Below are 19,147 nucleotides of genomic sequence, written 5' to 3' on the forward strand. Positions count from 1 at the left end.
AGATAAACTTTCTCTTATTGAATAACAAGTATAGTGTTAGAAATGTGTCAACAAAATCTCCTCCTCTCAAAACCCACAATTCTTGGGGGGATTCAGACTCTTTTAAAGCTCTGACACAATTACAAGCCACCCCCATCAAAATTCCCACAAAGCAGCTTGAAACCGTAGCTCGACACATGTATCTGACACTTCTGACGTAACGAGGCCTCGGTTTGACTGGTCACGTGATTTGTGGCGAGAGGAGTCCGGGTCCAGTACCTCAATCTGACGCGCTGCTGTTTGGAATAACAATGACTCACGAAGTGCGTCATACAGTTATGGTGTTTTAATCAGTTGGTTCCACAGTATCTGGGTTACAGGTTATGCATACAAAGATGGTAAGTTGTAGGCCTACAGAAAACTGGTCTGGTAACAAGCATAAAATAAAGCGGTCAACGAAAAATACGGCTACCCGGTGTCTCACCTCTCCACCTGTCAGACAGCAGGAAACCCGGTGCCTTTGTACCTCCCAGCACGTCACCCTTGCCCATGTGAACCCGCCCCTCACGCATTGCCATGGCAACCAAAACATCATATGGCTCCTACAATTGTAATTTGTCAAATCTAAAACCATCATTTTCAGTTACAGGATATGCCTGCAAGTTGACAGAGCGCAGTCATGACCACAGATGAGTACCTCCTTCTGTATATGTGAGTGGACAACATAATCACATGTGTCTGTCTAAGTTGGTTATCCATTGTGCTAAACTTGTGATTGGTCAGTCTGCCGGTTTTGGCCGCGTTCATAGGTGTGATGCTCCTGTGCCTCTACGACTACTTCAAGAAGAGGAGGGGCTCGTATAACGTTAGCGTGGCCCCGCTCCACATCCGCACTGCTCAGCCGGTGGATGGGGCAGAAATTGTGGTAGATTTTAACAGCGTCCCTCCTGGATACAGCTCCATAGATCCACCTCCGCCATATGCACTGGTCAGTTGTCATCAAACACACCAGGAAATAGCATGACATGAATGACATTTACGATCACAAATTTAAAAGCCTTGCTATTTGTTTTTTGTAGTTTGATCCTAAAGTTACCAATGTGTGGCCGGAAACAGCGCCTCCTTCATACGTGATGTACCCTATAAGTGTACGGATGGCACGTCATTTGGAGACCAGTGACTCACCCAGCACTTCTCACTCATAGAAACACTTCACACATTTGTATATATAACATGGTTTTAATTAAAAAATCCTTTGCATCAATAATGACAGTTAACGGTGAAGCAATAATCTGAAGATACATATGAACATCCAACTACAGTGTAGTTCCCCGACTGCATCTACACACCGGCAGCACCCAAGTCTCTCTATGTTATACTATACATTTGATTACAATACAGTACTTACAGCTTTGAGGGAACAGAAGATAAATAAGTTTGTTTCTTTCTAGGAACACTGACACAAGATCTCATGAAGATAAAATGGTGCGCTTCCTTGGCGTCAGAACCATGTCATTATTATTATTGTAATTAAGGCAAAAATTCAAAGCCACAGATCAATATTTATACAGAGAATCCATCTTTCCAATCACACATAAAGTTATACAATAGTTGCCTTGTTATACAGTCAGTGCATATAAAGGCTACTGCTCGAGTTTGAGTTGGTGAATGTTAGAGGCTCTGCTACAAGTACAACTGAACATGTGCAATAATGTGTTATTAAGAATATAGTCATTTCCAATGTTATTTTTACCCACAGACAGTGCTTTCTACCTCAGTCTGAACAATGTATTGCATTGAGCAGGTTTTATAATGGTGTATTGCTGTTAATTTGTCATTTTAACGCAGACAAAGGAACACAATGAACATTTGAGAACAGATACAATCATACTGTAGGAAAGATAATAGTGGTAGAGATGGCATTTGGTTTTATCACTCTAAGCAGTCAGTCCTACCAGCCCAACTGTAAACATCACACTAAATAAATTAAACATTTGAAAAGGCTTAAGTAGAACATCCTTCAAAGAAAATGTAGATAACTTCCACATTTATGAGAACACACACTCACTCACACTATTGCACTAAAGCTCAACTCTAAGTCCGTCTCCACAAAGAAAAGACAACATGACAAAGGGACACTAAGTTTGTACAAAAATGTTGGCCGTGAGGTTGGAACTGAACAGTGATGCTTCCTACCCCTCCTTTGCCGGAGTGTGCACTCTGACCTCAGAAGACCCAGCTGACCGGGACCCACTGCTGCTCCGTGGACAGTTTGTCCAAAGCTGAGCGTAGACTCCGGAACGCTGCGTCCAGACCATCATTTACAATGCACAAGTCAAAGTAGTGTCCATAGGCGCGCTTGATCCGCTCACTCTCATCTACTGTCCTCTTTAGCTCAGAGTCCTGTGGAATAAACAAGTCAATAAGTGTCACTGCGCCTGATGTCTGTCAACCACACTTCCAGTGAAAGCATGCAGACAGCAGACTGTTGGGCTCACTCTGTCTCTGTCAAAGATGCAAATGTCTGCATGCGTCGTAAACTAAATTGTTAGATTGAGCCTGCAGCCCAACGCTTTGAGCCATGAAACACCACGTCTGATTCAGAAACATCTGCTCAGATCCATCAAACTGACGCTGAATGCAGGATACAGATAGACTTTATCATAAGGAAAATAATGCATTTAAGCTAGTCAAAAGACACAACTCTGACTTTTTAAAAAGTAACTTCTGGAAGGATACCCCACGTTGAACATTTTAATTTTGAACTCAGATTACATAATGTGAGTTGGTTGGTGTGTTGTTTTTGTATAGTAAAATAAATATATTGATCTAAGAAATTATTATTAATAATTAGTACATCACTGCGTTACCTGCAATCCATTACTAAATAAAAGTTTTAGTTCCCATTTGATTCCTGATTTACTTAACTATAGATTGTGGTTTAAACCATTTCTTTTCCAATTAACCTTTAAGTTATGTGACATAACAATACTAAAAGTTCTAAGCCTTTAATTGATTATTCGTTGACCCTCACCGTGAGCTGTTTAGTGACCACTCCAGACTCAATGGCTGTTCTGTTCATGGCTTTAAGGACCTCAAAGTCCGGAGCTTCGATAAAGACCACATAGGGCAGGAACTCGGAGGTCCGAAGCACTTTGAGAGCCTGCACACACCAGCACACAGGCATTACACACTGACAACATTACACACTGACAACAAACACACCACTTAAGCCCTGTGCAGCTGTGAATGTGTGAAGAGCCAGCAAACACATTCATCAAGATGATGTGTGTAAATAAAATTAACTAACTCTGTGTAGCAGCTAATGCCGTCATTACCAGATGACTTTTACTGATGATGTACACAGACAAGACTTAGTAATAAGCCAAAGCCCCTAGAGGACTTTTTGAATGTTGCAATCACAGAAGAAATACTTAATGACAACACTATTAACATAAAGTTATTAGGGAGATTATTAAATGAGAAAATTGTCTTTCTGTACACATACAAAATTTTACAAGACCTTTGAGCACTGTCGATATTGTGTTTTTCAGTGTTTTTCTCTGCCTTGGTGCTATGGGATTCCAGCATAACAATATTCTACAGTGTAAAAAAAAAAAATCGCTAAATTGAACCACATGTGGTTACTTCAGAAACATATTGTTTAAAAGTGGAAAAACAGGAGCTTGATGGTAATGCTTCTCAGTGGAGGCCTCAGAGTTCTGCCTCCTACACAGTTGGCTAAAATGAGTTTTAGTCAAACAACCACTGAGCATCATGGCTCATAGTTTTGGTTCTCCTGTTACCATGGCAACAGATGATCAGGTGGACTCAACTTCTACATATTTAGACATACTGGGACCAGATTCATAATTAATATTATGTAGTTGAAACAAAGAGATTGATGATCATTTCATGATAATATAAAAGGTTTAATGCATCGTTTGTCATTATACAAGTTGGATAAAAGATGGTGTCACACAGATGATGGTTTATTTCTGAGGTAGTGTAATTATGCATGTAGTCATTATGGTACGCCTAACCTGTATATCGGAGGTATGGAAATCACAGGAATTGAACCCAAAACCCTCTTGCTGTGAGGTGAGAGCACTACTTAAATTTTGTAAAACCGTAATAGTCTCTTTAGTGTTCATACCTGGGGGTTGACATCCAGAATGCAAATCTTCCCCGTCTCAATGACCTCGTGGATGGAGCTGATTTTGGTGCCGTACAGGTTTCCATCGTATTCACCATGCTCCAGAAATCGCCCATTTTTGATGTCACACTCCATCTCATGTCGGGTCATGAAGCAGTACATCTGGCCATCCCTCTCATTCACTTTAGGTTTCCTGGATGTAACTGTTCAGTACAAATGGATTGGATTAGTGCACACTCAGCACTAGTACATTGTATAGAGAGCAGTGATAAATGGGAGGCTCACAGGGGATGGTGGTGCCGTAGCGCTGGGAGTCTGACACCAGCAGTTTGTTCTTTAGACTGCGACGGCCCACTCCCTGAGCACCGATCAGAACCAGGACCTTTCTTCTGAACGGAGGCACTTTGGCCACTTCTTCATAGATTCTTAACTCGTGACGATCAAACTCTGACAAAGCAAATGTGCACATTAACTGCATATTTCCACATACAGCTTTCTTTATAATAATAATAATAATACTGTGATCCTTTCAAATACTATGTCATCATAATGTTGAAAATCCCCATAATCATAATTAGTTAGTAACTGAATTTGAGCAAATATTTGTGGTATATTAGGTAATAAATCTATGGATACAGTGAGGAAATACATGGGTATACATTTCTGCTAGTATTTGTCAAGTAAAACCTAAAAATCAAGATCAAACGTTAGAAGTGTATGATGATAGCCTATTAAATAAACAAAATACATTGTAATGTAAGTAACGCCTGACCCTGGATAGAAAACAAGTATCTGAGTGGTTAACATTTGCTAAAACCACCAATTTTTCACATTTTGTAAAATCCTGCGGCTAATCTTAATTGTCCATTGAAATTGTATCATCTTCCACTTCACTTTTCCCTCCAGTTGTCTCCATACCAGAATTTCAGAATGTATTTGTTACAAACTCTTGCCTGCATTTTTGGTGGTCAAATACATCATCTTTTTCTTCTTCTTGCCGCCCATGCCAGCACACAAAGGCCCTGAAACAGACAAAAAACAAAACTCATACCTCCAGCACTGGTTGGACAAAGCCTCACTTAAAATGATCTACTGTAAAGGTCAGGTGTCATTGAAAAAACTATTGGCTCATAAATCCACTCTGATTCACTTAGCCAACCACTAGATGGCACTGTGCATCTACACCTATATGTGCTTCTGCCAGGAAACACCTGTGACCAGCCAGTCTCATTGACCATCTGTTCAATATGGCATTTTGACAAGCCCTGGGACACATCTAGTACACAGACACTGCACCTTCACTGTCTTTGTAAGGTGAAATTGAATATGTGGCACAAAACATCATGCACGATACAGACAGAATGTTAATTACTCGCAAAAGGTGGAATATTAATTAGGACGCGTTTTCTTTGAGAGATTGGGTTTGCAGAGACTCCAAGGACACTTTGTCAACTGAACGTTATATTGCTACCTCTGAGTCACTACCTGCTTGGCTGTACTCCTTTTGAACCTCAGAACACCTTTATATTGATCGTCCTTACATCTGCACAGATTTGCCCACGGTTCTGTCACATTGAGCTTCTTCCTATGCTGCAAACTGAACAGGGCTCTTGAGTCATGGCTCCTCTCATTACTGCTTCTTCTCTGCCTGCTGACGACAATAACGGAGCGGAGAGAGGTGAGAGGAGGAGGAGGATGGGCGCCCGGATACATGAAACGCTGGTGCACAACAGGAGCAGATGTTGTCTTTGTCGCTGTGTGTGTGTGTGTTTGCGTGTGTGTGTGTGTTCTGTATAATGAGAGGTGCATTGCTGCTGTGTACCTGTAGTAGCCAGCTCCAGATCTCTCTTCACGAACGCTTTCCTCTTCTCCTCCAAGAGCTGGCTGGGAATAAGCCCTGCGCTGCCGCCCTCTATGTGACAGGCCTGCAGGGAGAACGCACCAGGAAAACAAAAACACTCTTAGATCTCATGTCCGTTTGATGCAGACGAGAACATGCGAGGAGAGCCGTGCGAGCTGACCTGCCACCAGTTGAGATCCTCCTGGTTGAAGATCTGTAGGATGTCTCCGCTGTTGAAGCTCAGGCCGGCCTCTTTGCAGGGGATCAGATTGTCGTGGGACGGATCGTAGTCAAAGTGGCACTTGACAAAGGCCTATAGAGGTGAGGCACAACAGACAAAATGAGTACAAAGCAGATAAACATTGTAGACATTCAGTGAGGGATCATGATAAAAAATGGGCACGTTAACACACACAATCGTCATTGGTTTCCGCTTTCTGTTATATGCAACAATTTGAAGATTTTTTCACGTTCACAAGACACATTTAGTTTGAAATTGTTAATCACTATGGCATCAGCCCTACTTTTTATCACTCTGACACCCATGGATAGATGCTGATAACTGAAAACTGATGAAATATAATGCTCATAAATTAACCAAAACCTTAACAGTATCTTGAGCTTGATGGATCTTTATAATGAATTCTTTCAAATCATCATGAATGCAATAAAATAAGACCAAAACTTTGTGATTATGCTAGGAAAATTAACAATTAAACTAACCAACAAGAATAATCAATGAGAAAATACAGCAGTTAAAAGATGGATGTTAAAAAAAGGACTAAGAAGGCTCAAGATCTTTTTCTCATAAATGACATCATGAGTTAATGAAAAGAAGGGGATAGAAACTTGCTGTAAAATAAGAACACAAAATAATTCATAGTAGAAATATGTGATCTGACTGTGCATTAACAACAGATACAAGGCAAAGTTGAGCTAGTTTTGTGTCTAAACTGCAGCTGTGTCTGAAGCCTAGAGGTGATGTTACATTGAGCTGGTGACTAAATTTTACTGACAGCTGCCTTTGGCCCTTTCTCACTGCAACTCTGTGTCAGCCTGTGTCCCGGTAGACCCCACGGCACAGCACCGCCCCAAAGACCCTGTTTTAAGTCTACGCTCGTTATCAGTTTGGGCAAAAAAAAACGTCAAAACCTAAAAAGGGGGAGGGAACGGTTGCCATGGATACAGAATTTTAGGTTCTGTCTGTGTCTTCCTGTGCGTTTCTCCTTGTCCTCCTCTCCTCCTCCTTCTTCCTGTCAGTGAGGGCTGGCTTTGCTTTAGCAGCCGGATCCCGTTGCCTCGAGATGTAGGGGAAGAGAGTGATCCAGGGGAGATGGAGTGGGTTCTAAGTGCGCCGCTTGCTAGTGATGGACTCTTTACTCACACAGTTTGCAGAGCTGCACATCACACGCTGGTCGTTGGCTACAGTTGAGCTATCCCGGCTACACCATGACACAAAGCCATTTCATCCTTGTGAAAAATCCTGTGCACGTATATGCGCACCAGAGGAGGCCATGTCAGTCACACCCAATGGAGCCATCTCCTCTCTGAGTGCGTGCAGGAACAAACAAACAGCTGGTACAATGACGCTGCAGAAATCTTACTGTTCTTTCTTCACTCACGGCTCTAATTGTCTCGCTCATAAAACATTCACGGTACATCACAGTGGACTATGGATATACTAGGGCTGTATTCGACTTAAGTCATGTTCTGCCAATCGATTAGTTGGCTAAAAAGGGGGCATGGCAAAAGTGCTCAAAACTATTACTTCTCTCTACGTATCTGACCCAAATTGCACTCACAAGTCTACAGCTGAATGGGAGTTCTTGCAAAAACAACTATTTGTGCAGAAAAAAGGACTAGGACACAATGTATTTATATAAAAAGAGATTAAACTTGTGAAGCATGAGTTTAATCTGTCTTTTTTACATATAATCTTTCTTCTAACTCAGTCACTAACTTCTCCTTTCTGCCGTTGTCCCATATAAATCCTTATTTTCTACATAAAATGATTAGATGATTAATACAAAGTTTGGGTGAGTAATACACCATCAACTGATAATATGACTAAAGGCCCTAGTGTATACACAATCTAGAGTGTGTAGTTTTAGAAAGAATCTTAGATATCATGGGAATTGGTTTATTTATATTATATACTACATCCACAAAGAAAAGATAAGGCACTCAAGTTCAGTAAAAGTGCCCTAACTATATATTTAAAAGGTTGACGTGGAATAAATGAGGTTGTGCTGATAAAGATAAAACGTGAAAACGAGCAATTTCCTTTTAAAGTCCGAACAATTTAATCTTAGGGACACCATCGTTCTTTCCAACCTCAGTAATATGGGAATAAATTCTTACCTTGCAAACAGCAGTAAGAAAACTTCAGTCCATGGATCATGTTAATGGTAAAGGCTTTGGCTCAAAACATGGCCATATCTTTGTCAAACTATTATGTTTTGGTGTATCTAGTGTCACTCATTGGTTTCTTGAGTGCTACTGTTCTTGGGGCTTTGTGTTTTGCGTACTGCTCCCTCTCTCTCCCTGTTGGCAATACATCAGCAGACAGATCGCCCGCACCTCCCCGCACTCAAAGTGGGTCAGCCCAGCAGCCATCAGAGCATCTTCGACAGACACTGGCTCTAACTAGTATCACAGAGACAGACACAACTAAGCCAACACAGCTCGGAGGAAGAGAGGACAAATCTAAGGGACAATAGATTTATGCAGGAACAGACAAGCCTGCGTTTGGATAACTGACAGAGCAGTAATTTAGATGCTGTGGCCAAAAAGCCAGTGTCATCCAGAAAGTCCTTCAGTCAGATTAAATCTCGGATACTTGGCATGACTCACAAGGTTGCAGACTGAGGAGAAGCCAAAGAGGACAGCGCGCGGGGGTGGTTAGAAAGATGGAGATGGCTGCACATAGATGGAGAGAGGAGAGTGGAGGGCAGAGGGGCAGAGGAGTGACCTGTCTGGGAGTGTGGGGCTCCTGGTAACTTGGCAGGATCTTGAGCACCACGCTGCCGCTGGCCTCCTTCAGCATCTCTTGCAGCACCTTGGGGTCGTTGCCCACCTCCTTACCGTTGACCTCTTTAATGATGTCGCCCACGTGGAGCAGGCCCTGCTGGTCGATCATACCACCGTGGAGTATCCGGGCGATCACCAGCTCACCGCTCTCCACGCGGAATGTCACACCCTGAATGCACACACGCACACACGCACACACATAGAGACAAACAATGTAAAAAAGAGGGAGTAAATAAGGACAGGGTCAGGAAAAAGCTTTTGCAGCTTTTAAAGCTTAATAGGAATAAGTTGCAAAAACATTGGCAATCCACACTTTGGTCCCTTCTGCTGCCTTCAATCCTCCATAAGACATGTAGCTTTTGATGAGTGCACCTCTCTTTAAGTGGCTCTTTCATACTATTACTACTATACTATATTGTAAATAGTTTAATGTGTGAAAGATGAAATGTTTCTTGTAGTATATGCACTGTTACTCTGCTCTCTTGTGCTGCTGCCTCTTGAAAAGGTTGTCAGTGTAAATGACAATTGGTTCTCGGTCCTACCTGGACAAATAAATGTTAAATACAGTATAGCCTACAAAAATTAGGCAGACATGACTTAGATGGCAATAACAAGTCATTTTGGTTGTTCTAGATTTATTAAAAATAGACTTACTTTATATTTAACTGATTTATCATGAACATTTTCATTCCACGTACCATATCTGGAATATGTATTTTAAATGAAAAAAAAAATCTATTCAAGCAGAGGGTTGAAAATGTTATATTAAAACACAAATTCACTGATCCCTGCCTGGTTATTCGTGTCAGGAGTCTGCCTGACTATACCAGCCACATTCACTCACTCTGACATTCTGTCACTACTGAGATCCAACTGCAGTTAACTGAAAATCATAGAGTCATTAAATGATGCTATGCACCAAAGAGAGTCTTTTTTTATTCATTATCATCAAATGATCTAAATGACTTCAGCCTATTAAAAGATATCCATCTAAAGGATCTTGCCTTCAAATCCAAGACACTTGGATTGCATTACAACATTCACATTGAAAATGTAGTTTGGCAGGTGCAGGTGCTCAAACCTTTTAAGCTTCATTAGATTAATCCACCTGAGAACTTTCTGTGGAGCCAGAGAACTGCTATAAATGCATTTTCAAAACTGCATATAAAGAACGCAGCCCTTGGGTAAGTCTATCTGTCAGTTACAGCTATTTCAGTGATATATTCAGATGAAACAGTCTCTGCATACTTTAAGTTATTAAACAGGGCTGTAGACTTACCAGGTGCTCCCCTGAGACCTTCCGTATCCCCACCATGCGCACTGCGTCTGGGGGCACGGGCTGGTTGTTCAGGGCTGCGTCCATAAAGGAGCAGGGGCTGGGCGGAGGGGTCTCGTAGTTTTTAGATGCCACCGAATCATGAGTTTCTAGCAGGGACTGAAAGTAAAATGTTATGGCAGGAATTAGATAGGGCTTTTTAAATGAGGCAGTAACAGTAAAGACTTAGCCGTTCAAGCTCAATTTACCCCAGTCTTGCATAATTAATAATTTCTCTCATCAGTTTGACAAAGCCGTTATGCTACACAATTTGGCAGGTCGGAAACTTATAATGACCCGAATACAGCAGAAGAAATACAACATTTTAAAAATTCTTGGACATCTTGGCACAATTCCCCAAAATAGCATTACATAATTGTCTCGTCTAGTGGTCTGATATTGCAACCCAATTGTATCATTGGCACATCATGTAAAAGTGATGCTTCTTTTGGCAAATACCAGTTTAAAGTTTGGAGTACTGTGTCAGCATTTGGCTTTACAAGGAGCTGAAACTAAACCAGGACTTGAGTTAAGATAAGGACTAAAGAGAGGGGGGATATACTATGTCAATAATAGAATTAAACCAGGGCTAATATAAGACCAAGCCAGGAAGAATTATACCAGTTGTTTTCAACTGGGGTAATTTACAGTAACCCATCCATCCATCTTCTTCCTCTTATCAGGGCCGGGTTGTGGGGGCAGCAGGCTAAGCAGGGACTCCCAGACTTCCCTCACAGTAAGGTTTTGGAGCAGTGTGTATTCTTGCCTAAAGTTTCAAGACTCACATTTAAGCCATCGTGATGATAGCTTGTTTTTTTTTTATTTCAGATAAACATTTTTTTCAATATAATTAAAACTTATAATATAATAATTATTATTTGTTATTATATTCCTATATTATTAACTTATAATATAGGACCTATAATAATAAAATACAGTATTTCTCGTTGTTGATGAATGGATCATATGGTTGACCATCACCCGCCAGTTGAGAAGACAATATCTATAAAATAGCAACAGACGAAATCTGTCAACTGGACAAATCGTTGTAGGAGTGAAGAAGTTTCACTGCTCAGCCAAGACGCTTCTTCAGTCAGAACTGAAGAAGCGTCTTGGATGAGCAGTGTCTTGGATGAGCACTTCTTTTGCTATGGATGAGACCTGGACGAATGAGGGATTACACAGACAATATCTATAAAACAAAACTAAACCAGGGCAAAACCAAACTAGTGGTGCTGAGGACAGGTTCACATAGTGTGTAATGGTCTGACCTGGAAGTGAGGCTCCTTGAGGATGCGCACCAGCTCGTCTGCAGCCGGGCTCCTGTGTGTGAGGGGGCTGAGCTCTCTGAGGATGTCCTGTACCAGCTCCACATTATTCTCCCTCACCGCCTCCAGTTTGGGCTCCTCTAAATGCTCATGGGCCTGTAGTCAAACAAATATCCAACATGAAAATGCCACTAACACTTCATCGCAGCTAAAAGAACAAGTAGTTGAGTGCACGGCGCGCCCCTTGCTGTGTTATAATACAATGTTGGCTGGCTCATACAATACATTGTTTTTGATCCAGTCAGTGATAATAACAGGGAACACACAAACTGCAGAGTGTGCCCGGGCTCCTGCTGTGAACACAGGCTAGTCCACTATCTTATAAATGTAACAATCCTGAGAAGCAGAAACAGCACAAACTCCAGTCAAATCTTGTGCCCCGTAGTTTTTTGGGGCCTGGACTGTGAGACATCAATATTTCATACAACATTAAATTTTCACTGTCGCCTCTTGTGCCGTTATTGGACAGGGAGCCTGCACTTCTGGTCCAGGGTCAGAGAGAAAAGTGATCACATTTTTATAGCATTCGGAGGAAACCAATGGCAGGAAATAATAAAATGGCTTTGTGGGGTTCTATCAATTTTACAGTACAAATAATATTGCAATGAATAATAAAATCAAAGCGTTAACAACTTTGAGCCTCTGCAAATCACAAGACCTCAGGAGATGCCTCCACAAAGGCAATGGACAAGGAGAAGGGAAAATGCGGACGCAGAAATGGTCTCAAAACAACTGGTTCAATTGATATTTTGCAGTTGATGTCATCAGCATTCCCTGGGGTTGTGATGCTAATTGTAGGCACTGCTCTGTCTGAAGCCCTATTACTCAAGACAGACTAACCTAAGCTTTGTTTTAACAGAATCTGACCATAAAGAACTGACTTAGTTAGAACTACAACAGCTGATTTGTGCAGTTAAACAAGTCCCTCTCCAATAACATACAGTCCCAAGCTAGCATTAGTTTTTCAGTTAAGTCATCCTCACCTTTTTTGCTGAAAATCAAACATCTATCACCAAACACCTGCTTAAAATGGGACCAGAAACGCTTGTATTGTTAAGATCCTGAAAATGTGTTGTTCAAATTCATTTAGTTGTTTTGTTTTTTTCTTGAATTTTCAGACAATATAAAAACTTATAAGGCTGTGTTTGATAATGTGTGCATCGTGTCACCATGGTAACTGCTGAACATTTCACCATACACGTACATGCAGAACCTCCCCACCCCCCAGCGAAACGTCACTGCAAAGTTTCAATTGCTTTGTTGATTTGAAAGTCAAGAACATTTTTGTTTTTGTGAAAGAGCCACAAAATACTAAAACACAAACTGATTTAAAAAAAAAAGAAAAGCAGTTACAAATAGCTTACGCCCTTGACATGGTTCTCAATTATTACACAGTTTCAGATAATAGTGTGTGGTTGGTTTTAAAAATAGCTGCTGAACCTGAACTATTAAATCAAACTATCTAATATTCCCTGTTCCCTTTGAGAAGTTTGAATTGGGATCAAGTAAGTACAACTCTGGCAGCTGAGTAGTTGGTCTGAGAGAAAGAGGAAGAGCTCCCGCTGTGAGTCGGGATCCTGCTTGTAACAAACAACACACTGTCTCCACGGAAACATAAATTCACTGTTTATAGACTGGCTGCTTTTATCTATTTACTTACCATTACTAGCAATTACTGAGATGGATGATTTGGAGACACTTAGAACCAGAAGTCAAGAGTTTGGGCACAAATGGATGGTATTGTTAGTGTTGTTGTTGTAGCAGGGGCAGATGCAGTGGGTGGGACTCTGGTGGAAGTAACAGGCCGCGGTAACCAGGCGCAGAGCTGCACTGGTGGCGTGGTGTGGACGATGATTACTCAGCCCTTTATTTGTTTGTTCCTCGACACATTGGCTGTTCTTTCTATGTCCAGGCTGTATTTGAGGAGACTGTGATTGGTCCTGTGTGAATGACTAGATACAAAAAGATATACAAATACAACTAAGAGTGTAACAGTGACTACGTTTACATGCACGGGTCTGATCATTAATTGATTTCGGGAGTTGTCAGATTATTAAAATGTGAACAGTTATACCTGATTTGAACCATACAATTTTTATTTTTTTTTACAAATGTGTTAAATTATTTATATACTTATACTTATAATTACACATACCAAAAATCAGATACTTTTTTTTAGTTATATGATTATTCTATTGATTAGATTTTTTTCTGGGCATGTATTTTTTGAGTGGGGAGAGACATTCATCAAAGTGTCATAGTATGTGCGCGTACATGTGGTTATTAATTTGTTGACTGGCTCTAAGTAAGAACATTGTGTCAGAATGCATAAAGTAACAGGTTTGAGTACAATTCTCTATTACTGCAAGAGTTCACTGGTGTCATAGATGCCATTATGTTCATTAGGAAGATAACAAAGCAGTAGCCGTAGACTGCAGGCTTATCGGGCAAGTCTCAGGCCATAAACGGATAGAAAGTGAAGACTGGCATGCACTATTATAAAACCCACTTCTCCACTTGTCCTGCTTGGCCTCTGTATATGCTGCAGTTGCCATACTTCACCCAGACTGCAGATCCAGACTTGGGCTGGAAAACGCAGCAGGACAGACACAACAAAAGTGTGTGTGGAAAAAGTGGGGCTTATTTAGCTCTTTCCTAAACGCGTCCACTGCCCCGTCTGCTCCGTTGGACACGCAGCCAAGCACAAATGATAATGGAGGACTCTTTTGCGTGATGATACCTCCTGTTGTCAATATGTGCTCATTGGGCTCCTAATCATTGTTCACATGCATTAGAGGAACTTTGTTTGCCCAGATTGCATCACCACGTGTGCCACTTCGATTCGCTCGCTGCTGCTGCAACTCTGTCTCCTCAGGGTGTAAAAGATGCTGGGTTCACTGATAAATGATAACATCAAGGAAAAGCACAAACTGGGGAAATAACTTTTTACAATTACAATTTATACTGCGCAAAATTGATGTGACATGTTAGAATGTTGTTACCTCATATATACCTGGAGTTGTGTTTTGTTTCATTCACACAAGTCTGAGTAATCCTTTATTATTAGTCTGTCTACATCTCCAAAACTCAAAGCTCTGTTCCATCTTGTGATGTTATGAAGCAGTAATTTTCAAGTTGGCAGCCCCTATTTACCTTTTGTTTAGCAGAGATGAGCAATTCCAGGGGTGAAATTATCCAGAGAATTCTAATAAAGGTGTATGGAGTTTTAAAAATGTAGTAGAACACTCCCTGTATTAACATGACATCACAAGGTGGAACACAGGGTTTTCTGTTTGAGAGAAAAACTTTCTTAAATATACAAGGTTTGTGTGTTATAGATGTGTGAAAAAACATAACTCATCTCACGTTTTTGATGAGGAAACAGCATAATAACATAGATCAGAAAATAGTGAAACATGAGCCCTTTAAAGGAGGAAAGGTAAAGTTAGGGCAAAAAACATGTGAAAATAAACACGGCAGAATTTTGTAGCCATATAAGCTCCTGGCGGGTGCGCTGTGTCTACTTTTCTGGAACAAAAGTGCTGAAAAATTACAGGGAGAATTTCTGTGGATTTTGAGTTCCTCTCTTTGGAAATGTGAGAAATTGCCACCAAACCACAGCCTCCCCTGAGACAGAGCAACCTGGTGGACAAACCCGGCGTCTACACAGAAACACAGATCCATACTAATGCGGCGCTCACGGCCCAAGCAACCAGATATGTGGACTGACTGTGCACGGCTTCTCAGCAGGCATGGGGAGCACAAAACTTAACACAGTGGTTCTGAATCAAATGTAAGTATCTTCGGTACTACAGAGCCTGGTAAAAATACAGAAACAGCAGGTTCTTAAGTTTGTTAACTTTGGAGAATGAACTCATGTCTTTGAGCAGAAAAGCAAGAAGCCAATGGAATTCAATTCATCAAAGTTTAATCAAGAGCGTGTTTCTATCAGCTCTAAATGCCAATGAACAGCTTGGGTCTTTTTAATCGGGAGGTCTACAGCAAATCCTCTGTTAGGATTTGATCTAGACCTTCTAAACTTCCCTGTTTATGCTTAGGAAATTATTTAAAATTCATGTTAATTACAATAAGAAAAAATATAGAGGAATATGCTCGCCTGACTCTAACTGGTAAAAAATAAGATACAGATATTACACTGTGGGGTAGAGTACAGTGGAAAGATGCTTTAAACTTGACACTACCCATCTATATAAAAATCGTATAATAAATAAAAACTCTCACACCAGATGTTGTGAAGTTTTGCTGCTCCAGGCTGTGTGTGTTTTGAGGAGCAGTACTGCACACACCAGCGCCAGCCCACATTATAATCCATAGTCTAGGCAAGTTCCCAAATGAAATATGAGCAACTGGATTAGTGCAGTTTGTATGCATAATTATCATTACAGTGGGGGCAAGCGTGCATATGATCAAGACAGAATGACCTTTTTATTCTTCCCAGGGGCTGTGTGACAAGGGAGTGATGCTCTTAAATACAGCCTGTTATGATCATTCGTTTATGTGTCTTTGTAATCATAGATAATAAGATAAGAAGCTTTGAAAGGTGAAAGCTGTCACTAGGTAATCTCAAAGCATACATACTTAAAGCTTCTGTACATGCAACAGGTGACAAACTATCCCCAGAGGTTTAAAAATACATAGTGCTCTGGAAGACGCAGTGATAGAAATATAATCGGAGCGTGTAATCCTTATATCCTACTTATAAACTACCGGTACTGATGCAAATATTGGAGAAATATGACTTTGTAGGAGTAGTAGTTTTTGAGTGGAGATTAGGTTTGTTATTGATACACACTCTGAGGTGACAGTAGATATTGATTTGTGCATCTCCCATGTCGTGCTGACAGCTGTATCAGAGGAACATCCTGTATGCTGTAATGGGGAACACAAGGCGGAGAAGAGCTTGTTAAAAGTGACTGACAGCTGCATGAACAACACCACACAGGAGAGCATCTGTGTTCAAACGCTGCTATTTGTCCACTGTAAGTCTCAATGCAATGTTTGGTCAGATCTGAGAGGGGACACAGTTCAGCTTTAAAACACTGCGCTTCTGCCTCACAGCATGGTAGGCTTTTTTTTTCAAACCAAACATGCATTTTTTTTAAAAGGTGCACTGTGTAACTTTTCTGGTGAAGTGTCTGCCACCTGCCTCTCTCCATGTAGATGTAAGTATTTTGCCTGGAATGTTCCACAGCATGGCATTATCTATCTCCATAGAAAGACGCAGGCGATGCCAAGAAACAGGTTAAAAAAAATTTAGAGGCAACTCAAGCAACCCTGCACACAGTAAAAAAGACTTACTGTAAAATGTTTTTCAAGGTAGTTTTGAGCATTAAAACACTGTAATGCATGCAAGATAGACATATTTAATGCCACACTGTGCAACAATCCAGACAAAGCAATAACATCTCCATGAAAAAGCAGGTGGTGAACCCCCACCAGAAACGTTATAAGCATCTTTAAGAATCTAGAACACAAGATGGGGTATGATTTGATATAACAACATTTACTGAGCGCTGTATAAATGTTTATTTTAATGTTATGATCTGTCCTTTAAAAATGTTCTAATTTGAACTGAGACTAAATCTTTCATGATGAAATGTGTTACTGATAAAGGAGTAAATGTCTTGCTGAGCATCTTGTCTATTTGTATTGATTACCATCACAAAGATTCTTGCTAAATCAGCTTCATTAATGGTTCCATTTGCTTATGGGAAGTTGACAAGAAATCAAAACAAGTCACAGCATGAAATGGGCCGGGAAATAAATAATTGGGTATTTGGTGTGGGTAAGCAATATTTTTAAATTCTACTGAACTACTTCCAATTGTATAGGGTTTAGAAACTGGTTTAGGCGCCTTGTGAGACCAGACATGTGTGGTCTCCATGGAAACATCTGTATTGCTCATTTGTATTTGTCATAAAAAGCAAATGAGTGTAGTCCTGTGTATGGATTAATAAACTACAACCTTCTGAGAGCCAAGCATGTCTTTTTGCACTTTTTTGTGTGTCAATGCATCACTTTGAACTAATATAAAAACTAAGCTGAAAAAGAGTCTCCTTTACTCCGTTCCAACACAGCCAACATGAAAAAATGCTTCCGTTGGATACTTAATAGACTTTTAAAAATATGACTAATTGTACTAAACTCCTGTCAGAGAATTACGTAGGAAAGTTCTTATTCTTCCACCAATAACACACACAACTGGATAAGCACTACAGCTATGATCTGAATATCATCACACGCAGGTAGAATATACTCACCACTGGGCTCTCCATGATGCCTTTGAGGAAGATGAGGTCCAGATCGTTGGCTGTGGTGGAGCTGGTGCTGTCACTCAGGGTGTCCAAGGCCTGGTGCATGGCTGAACATACAGAGAGAGAAGAAACAGAAGAAAAAGGAGAGGAAAACAAGAGAGAGAGAGATTAGAGAAAGAAAAAACAAAACAAAAAGGGAGAGATGGGGAGGGAGAGGAAATGAGGAAGAAAAAGGAGAGAGAGGAAAGAGAGAGAAGTGAGGGAGAGTGAGCAAGAGAGAGAGAGAGAGAGAGAGAGAGGGCAAGACAGGGAGAGAGGGAGAGAGGGAGAGAGACTTTATTTACTCCACATTCTGCACGGGCTCATGGGAAATAGACTGGATAGAGGGAGTTTACACTACACAGCAAAACAACCATGTGGAAGAGTGAGAGAAGACGAAGGAGGGGGGTGAGAGGGGGAGTGCGAGGTGGAGGAGGGGAGGGTTCACATCCTTTCCCAGGCAATTTCACCTCTGTCACTCAGCCTCTTGTAAAGTCTGTCACAGCCACACTATCTGGCTCCCACAACTCCCAACTTCCTCCAACAGAGACGCACGAGCACACACGCATCGATCGAGGAACTCAGCAACTGTAGATGTGAGTAAGTGAGGCTGCTGGGGGGGGAATCGTATTCAGATTTCTCACAGAATTGGCAAATAATTGGGTCTTGCAAAATAACAAAATATATTTTTTATCAAGCACATGATTCAGAGTTGACAACATTCACAATAATCCAGCGACCTCATGTTTCCTGTCTAAATATCCTGCTGACATGATGATAATTAATCTCATTTACAAAAAGATTAGAACTCTTTAATTGCAATTTTCAAAAGAAGATCGTTTTTGTGTGATTTTCTGATGCTTTATAGGATGGGACAACTGTAGTGTGATGGTAAAGGTGAAAAAGAGAAGGCAGAGACATTCGGTAAACAGTTGCAGTTGAAAGGCGTACCCACTGGAGTTGTCGAAAGTATCAAAAAGCAGATACTAATTGATACTAAAATTTGTATCGAAAGCAGATACTCATTTGAGCAAGTATCTATACTAAAAAAAGTCACATTCACAGGACAGAAATGAACCTTTTCTGAACAAGTATAAGACACATACATGGACCACTGAGGGATTACACAGATATAACACCACATGGTAATACAAGAAAGTACAATGATTAAATGCTGAACATGAC

The 19,147-nt window shown here is 40.8% G+C and overlaps 1 protein-coding gene across 2 annotated transcripts in view; it reads right to left on the reverse strand.

Moving 5' to 3' along the window:
* Nucleotides 1-1,201: 1,201 nt before the first annotated feature.
* The window catches only part of mpp2b (MAGUK p55 scaffold protein 2b), a 36,347-nt gene continuing 18,401 nt past the window's right edge, over nucleotides 1,202-19,147 (reverse strand). For both annotated transcript variants that reach the window (XM_055229783.1, XM_033985068.2), the window contains 11 exons: nucleotides 17,930-18,030; nucleotides 11,592-11,744; nucleotides 10,285-10,440; nucleotides 8,947-9,174; nucleotides 6,157-6,288; nucleotides 5,958-6,060; nucleotides 5,089-5,157; nucleotides 4,421-4,582; nucleotides 4,136-4,338; nucleotides 3,014-3,142; nucleotides 1,202-2,382 (listed from right to left, as the gene is read on the reverse strand). In XM_055229783.1, the coding sequence (XP_055085758.1) occupies nucleotides 2,206-2,382; nucleotides 3,014-3,142; nucleotides 4,136-4,338; nucleotides 4,421-4,582; nucleotides 5,089-5,157; nucleotides 5,958-6,060; nucleotides 6,157-6,288; nucleotides 8,947-9,174; nucleotides 10,285-10,440; nucleotides 11,592-11,744; nucleotides 17,930-18,030 (1,613 nt within the window). In that variant the 3' untranslated portion in view covers nucleotides 1,202-2,205. The remainder of the gene's footprint in view (nucleotides 2,383-3,013; nucleotides 3,143-4,135; nucleotides 4,339-4,420; nucleotides 4,583-5,088; nucleotides 5,158-5,957; nucleotides 6,061-6,156; nucleotides 6,289-8,946; nucleotides 9,175-10,284; nucleotides 10,441-11,591; nucleotides 11,745-17,929; nucleotides 18,031-19,147) is intronic.

Source organism: Periophthalmus magnuspinnatus, chromosome 19 (genome assembly GCF_009829125.3).
Source record: "Periophthalmus magnuspinnatus isolate fPerMag1 chromosome 19, fPerMag1.2.pri, whole genome shotgun sequence".
NCBI classification, from domain to species: Eukaryota; Metazoa; Chordata; class Actinopteri; order Gobiiformes; family Gobiidae; genus Periophthalmus; species Periophthalmus magnuspinnatus.